The 6466-nt window shown below is 36.5% G+C and overlaps 1 protein-coding gene across 1 annotated transcript; it reads right to left on the reverse strand.

Annotated features, from left to right (window-relative positions):
- Nucleotides 1-147: 147 nt before the first annotated feature.
- On the reverse strand, nucleotides 148-2246 carry LOC121984013 (7-deoxyloganetin glucosyltransferase-like). The gene is made up of 2 exons (XM_042536764.1): nucleotides 1641-2246; nucleotides 148-1217 (listed from the first exon to the last, which is right to left on the reverse strand). The coding sequence occupies exons 1-2, from the start codon at nucleotides 2224-2226 to the stop codon at nucleotides 280-282; spliced, it is 1524 nt and encodes a 507-aa protein (XP_042392698.1). The 5' UTR covers nucleotides 2227-2246; the 3' UTR covers nucleotides 148-279.
- Between the last annotated feature and the right edge of the window lie 4220 nt (nucleotides 2247-6466).

Below are 6466 nucleotides of genomic sequence, written 5' to 3' on the forward strand. Positions count from 1 at the left end.
ATCTTCCTTGCTTTGGCCTCTCTTTAGTTGGGCCGTTCTTTATTACCATATCATACATCTTATAGAGACGGAGGGATAAGATTTTTTATGGACATCCTTTTCAATAGTATGATTCAATCACAAATATTATTGGCAACTCACTAAGTATGCTTATGCATGTGATATATATATATATCACCAAATTTCATGACTAAACTATAAACGAACTGTAAAGATAATAGAAAAGTAACTTATTTAATTATTCAACATAGAAAAATAAGTTTAATTTTCCATTTAACATCACTTCTTCATTATTATCTCCCGGATAAGCTTTTCCAAATTTCTCCAAGATCCTCCACCAGGTTTGGCTGCCTCAACTGCTTTTTCTTTCCACTCCACCGCTTTCCTCTTCATTTCCTTCCCCTTCCGCCCTTCCATCAGCTCCTTGATCAACCCTTCCACCTCCTCCCTCGTTACATCTTCACCAATTTCCATTCCAATGCCCCATACAGAGCATATGTACCTACGATTAATTTGCTGATCGGCAAAGAAAGGCCAACAGATCATGGGAACCCCTGAGCATATGCTTTCCGTCGTAGAATTCCATCCGCAGTGCGTCAAAAAACCTCCAATTGCAGCATGAGCCAACACCCTCCGTTGTGGGCACCAGCTCGTGAAGAAGCTCCTTCCCTCGGTCATCTCCGAGAACTCCCGTGGCAACAACGCCGCGTCGCCGACCACGAGGTCCGGTCTAATGACCCAAAGAAACGCGCATCCACTGTTCGCCAAACCCCATCCGAACTCCACGGCCTGCTCGCTCGTCAAGTTTGTCAAGCTACCAAAGTTGACGTACAACACGGACCCTGACTCCTTTTCGTCTAGCCATTCCATGCATCGCGAGTCCTCTCTCCACATGTTCAGTCCACCGATCGATGAGGTCGATGAATCATCGGGAATGTGCTGGGAAAGCAGGCACATGGGACCGATATCGAACACCGGCGCCGGGAGCATCGATGAACACGCGCTGAGCAATGGCGATTCTAATTCAGAAAAAGTGTTGAAGATGATTGCCGTGGCTCGGTGAGATGCACGCGCTCCGTCCATGGAAAAGTTGAGCGATGCGTCGTCTCGGTCGGTGGTTCGAATGAAACTAGTCAAATCTCTCAGCCGGACTGTTACCATTCCTGGTATCCAATCAACGACAGTGTCCAGGTACCCATTTGTAAGATCGTCTTCACCTAATTAAGTCATGAATCAATCTCAGACATGATTATCTTATCAAATAAAATAAATTTGAGTACCTCAAATTTCGAATTCGACTTCGACTTGACTCGATTTATTAAGTTTATAAAATTACAAATATAGTTTCACATTGTAAAATATATGAAAAAGATCATGATTTATAAAGAGAAAAGATATCTCCATTAACATGAAGTCTTTTATGGAGAGCACAAGAGTAAAATTATGAGGGTCTAGGTCCAAAGTGGATAATATCATGTAAACATAGAGATATATTTAAATTTTTTTCGATCCTACAAGTGATATCAGAATCCGGATGATAGTAAAGGTCCAAAATAAATAATATCATATAAATTATAAAGTTTTCTAAATTCTTTTCGATCATGTGACCTAATTAATATATATGACACGTTAATACTTACTTTTCAAAGGGATGAGGCCCCTCTCGATCAAGTCCTTGGAGTAGTACAAGTCCGTGAAGCCACACACGGCGACTGTGCAGTAGAAGACGTTAGGGATCCCCAATTTGGTGGTGGCGTTGAGGGTGAAGGTGGCGAAGGAATCTGAGATGACGCATCTAACGGGTGGGACGCTGGATATGCTCGGATCGTTCAGCGCGGATATGAGCCTGAGGAAAGAAGCAGGGCAGTGCTTTTGGGCGGCGAGAACGCGATTTCTAGCGTCTTGTCTGTATAATTGGTCGCTATCGTCGGGGGCGTCGGAGATGCTGGCGAAGCGGAAGTCAGGGAGGCCGTCGAGAGCGGAGAGTGATCCGAGAAGTCGGCGGTGGGCGTAGTCGGTGTTGACGAAGGTTATGAAGAAGCCCTTGAAGTGGAGGACTTTGGCCAGGTTGAGCATGGAGTTGATGTGGCCTTGCAAGGGGAGAGCCATGCAGACGAGATGAGTTTTGGTCGAGGAGCGCTCCATCTTTGCCTCGGACATGACGGCCAGTTCAACCTTCGTCTGTCTGGGATGATCTGGGTCAAGATAATGGACAATTGGAACCATATTTAATTGAATAATTAAGTGAGAGTAAGTAGGACGGATTAGACGGAAGAGTAAGTAGAGAATATAAAATTTGATGTTAATCCAACCTATTATTATCTCTATTCTTGCGATGGCTTCGTGAATTGCCTCATTCAACAATTTTGCATTTGTGTAGTCTTGTTTACATCCAATCGTTGTGCAGAGTGGTAAAAGATGATTTGTTTCTCCTTAGCATGTTTGTCAATCAATTTTAGGACTAACGTGAAAAGGACAAATCACGATAATTAAAAAACTAGATGAATGAAGAGTGGCTTATATGCGGTGCCAGGAATTATACTCTGTTAATCTTAAGATTCGACCCTCAACTTTGATAAATCATTATCCAGTTATTTTTGACAAATCTGGATTCGTCCCAAAAATGTCACTAACCACGTCAAGTAGAAAAAGCTATTTTTGACAAATTTTGGGACGAATCTGAATTCGTCTGAAAAATTGTTCCTAATTTGCGACGAAAAACTTAATTTTGTCCCAAGTCTGCAACGAATTCTGGGACGAATTTTGATTCATCGCAAAAGTTATTTCTTTAATTTGCGACGAAAAACTAATTTTTGTCCCAAATCTGCGACGAAGTTTGAGACGAATTCATATTTGTCGTAAATTTGCAACGAATCATTTGTCGCAAATTTACGATAACTTTGCGACAAAAATAGATTTGTCGCAAAATTTGTCCCAAATATAAAAAAAATTCCAGAATCTTTCTTGATTTTTCTGTTATCCTGTTTACATATTACACTTACAATATCTTCAACAAATTATATCCAATATATCCATATACAACATCCAAACAAATCATCCCAAAACTAAACACATCATATCCAACACATCCATAATCCATATATCTTATATCCAAACAAATCATCCCAAAACTAAACACATCATATTCATATATACAAATAACCAAAATCCAAACAACAAGTTCAACAAATCATCCCAAAACTAAACACATCATATTAATATATACAACTAACAAAAATCCAAACAAGTTCAACAACTCATAATATCCAAACATGAAAGTTCTATGATAATCCAAACAATAAATGTAACAAGACATCCAAAGAAAAATAAAATACATATCATCATGTCTCAAGAGCTTCGCTCGTCTTCCGTGCTTCTTTTCCTGCGTCAAATTACAAACAAACAATAATAAGTAATATTTATAACTAAAAAAAAATATATCAAACATATTAATGATATCTGTATATAACATTTACATACATGAATGAAATTTGTTACTAAGATTGTTTGTCATAACATGTAAAGTATCATCATGACATAAAATGCAAAGTATCAATGTAAAATTAAAGTTGTTTACAATTCATATCCTTTGTTCAAGCCTCATGTTCATATATACAAATAATCAAAATCTAAACAACAAGTTCAACGAATCATTCCAAAACTAAACACATCATATTCATATATACAACTAATTCCATTGGAACAATTTTTATGTGATTTAATATCACCAAGATCAGTGATTATTCCCATTGTTATATACCTTGATGATTAGCAATCAACTTACTAATATGCAATCATAATAGTATTCTTGTCAATTGGACTATATTTCCGCGTTTACTCGATTAAATATCTTGTTTCACGAATGTAAGGATCTAGACAAGCACCTACAGTTTGACAAAAACATGGATCTTGGAGCCCCATATGAGCAAGTAACTGTCATAGAGATTCAAATTATATACCTAAGGAGAAATTCAATAAATTTTAATAGGACTGTTGGCTCAAGGTTTCAATCCACATGCTAGCATCTTAATCTCTAATTGCATATCCTACCTTTTAATTTAAGATTCATTAATCTACTTAAATTTCTTCAACCCACGATATATGTTATTGTAGCTTGTTTGAAGATATGGATGCTGGTGATTAAACAAAATTGTTTTATATATATATAAAAAACAATTTTGTTTAATCACCAGCATCCATATCTTCAAACAAGCTACAATAACATACTGTTTTGCCAACATACTGCTACGTGTGAAGGTTCTTAATTGAATCAGTCATGCAAAGTCTTATGATAGAGGCTCTTTTCCTCCTATGAATTGCAATGAAATAAGATACGGTAGGCCTATAATTTTGAGTGTTTAGTAAAAGTTCTATTTGATCAAGGTTTTATTTCAGTCAGATTTCTCCTAAACCTCTTTAAGTTATTTAGGCTTCAATGAAATCATTGTCATCGACAAACAAGGGCATTCAAGGAGCTTCAAACAAGGAAATTGATAATGAAATAAGTACATTGATAATCCTTTTATTACTTTTGTGGTTAATTTTGTATAGTTAAATGTGTGTATATACTAATGTGAGTATGCTAGAACAAGATTTCCAGTCCCAACAAATATAATAACAAAAATACTATAACGCTGGTAAAAGAATTGACAAAAGAACTCAAATCAATATTAAAGATAATTACTCTAAGAAAGGTTCAAAAGAATGATCACCAAATTAAACTAGTCACTGCATAAAAAGGCGACATAATTGTAACTCCAACATCAAAATTATGCAAATGCGGCATGGAATTATTATAACACATCACAGTATAAGGTGTTCTAAAAAACAATCAAAAGAGCAAGGACATAAAGATACAAAGCTAAATTAATAATAAGGTAGTAGAATTTGTTTGGCAGTGTTATCTTATATAGATACCAAACATGACATAAGATGCAATCTATCAAGGTAACATGAAAATATAGAATCAACTATAACATGACATGAAAAAAAATCAAACATAAAATTTACCATAAATTTATGAGAATCACCACCACCGCCATTATCGTCATCACCATCATCACCGTCATCGGGAGGAATTTGACTTGGAACAGAACTTAGCTGAAGATGTCGTATAATAAAGTCTTGTTGTCGGCGTATTTCTCTCATTTCTTCATCCCTGTCCTTTATAATGCCCTTCAACTGGAAAATCTCTTCAATCAAGTTATGCATCTCTTGGGTATGTGAGGAGGAGGAAGAAGATATACGACCAACTCTATGGGTTCTGCTCAATGAACTCATTCCGAAAATCTTTGCTCCCCCTTTTGGCCCCCCACTCGCCTATAGCCATAAATTGAAATCAGTACCAACAGACGACTCAAACCTCTCAATATCAAAACTAGCAGAAGTTGAACATCTCTGTGCTACCTCTAGCTCAATATATTTTTCCTGTATTATAACAAAAATAAAATACATTTACAATAATAAAATTTTAGGAATGCAAGAGTATAAAGTTAGAGCAGATTCATTAAAAACAGATTCTAAGTTATAAATTAAGATCCAAAGTTTATTCAAACTTTAATTGCTTTAGCTCTGTCCCCGCTCCAAGTCTTATCTTTTTTTCTGAAATGTGCAGGTGAAAATATCTATAAAATTAGGCTTCTTTCCCAATTCTTTGGTCTAAAAAAGATAATTAGAAATAATTAAATAGTGTAAAATAGATTAAGAAAATATTACGAGAGTTAAAAAATTATCAATCTACGTCTATGCTCATCCATATTGATAGAGCCTCCTGCATATGTCGCAGACATTTCTCCAGAATTAAAAGATTGATTTATTTTATTCTGGTGACTTCTTTTTTTAAACTCCTCACTTTCCCAAAAATTTGAAATCCTTATCCAATTTTCCTCGGTGATGAATGGTGGTTTTTCCCCCTCGAATTTGCATGATTGAGTACATGACGAATGTAATTGCCACATTTTTTCATGAAAATCCTCTTTATTTCCATCTCATCAATCATGTCCCAAGTGAATGATCGTTGCAATAGAAGAAAAATAAATATTTATATATTCACTTTTATTTAAGATATAAAATGATTGAGATATACCTTAAATTCACTCCACCATAGCTCTCTTGTCGGTGCTGGAGTGCTTGTATAACTCATCGAGTCTCCTCTCCAATGGTTATTTACGATTCTATTAATCTCGTGAATAACACGGATAGAATTATCAAATCTATTATAAATTATAAAAAAATTATTAAATAATTAAAATAGTTAATGATCTGGTGATAAGGACGGGGGATCCTCATTGGCGGAAGGTCAACGACACGTGAGGTCAAAGGTCAAGAGATTCAAGCCTGAGATCGGCCGACCGGACGAAGCGGGCTGACTGATCGGGCGATGAAGGCCGACGGGCCATGAATCCCCCGAACCAAAGGAAGACAACCCGACTGGGGGTCGGGTTTCCGATGCTCAAGGTAAAAAGGT

This window comes from Zingiber officinale, chromosome 5B (genome assembly GCF_018446385.1).
Source record: "Zingiber officinale cultivar Zhangliang chromosome 5B, Zo_v1.1, whole genome shotgun sequence".
In the NCBI taxonomy this organism is placed as follows: domain Eukaryota; kingdom Viridiplantae; phylum Streptophyta; class Magnoliopsida; order Zingiberales; family Zingiberaceae; genus Zingiber; species Zingiber officinale.

Excerpts from the sequence above, each read along its gene's own strand:
- LOC121984013 (XM_042536764.1), bottom strand. The coding sequence starts at position 2,226 with ATGGTTCCAATTGTCCATTATCTTGACCCAGATCATCCCAGACAGACG. Across the intron at positions 1,218-1,640 it reads GGGCCTCATCCCTTTGAAAA|GTGAAGACGATCTTACAAAT; the intron begins GTAAGTATTAAC and ends TGACTTAATTAG.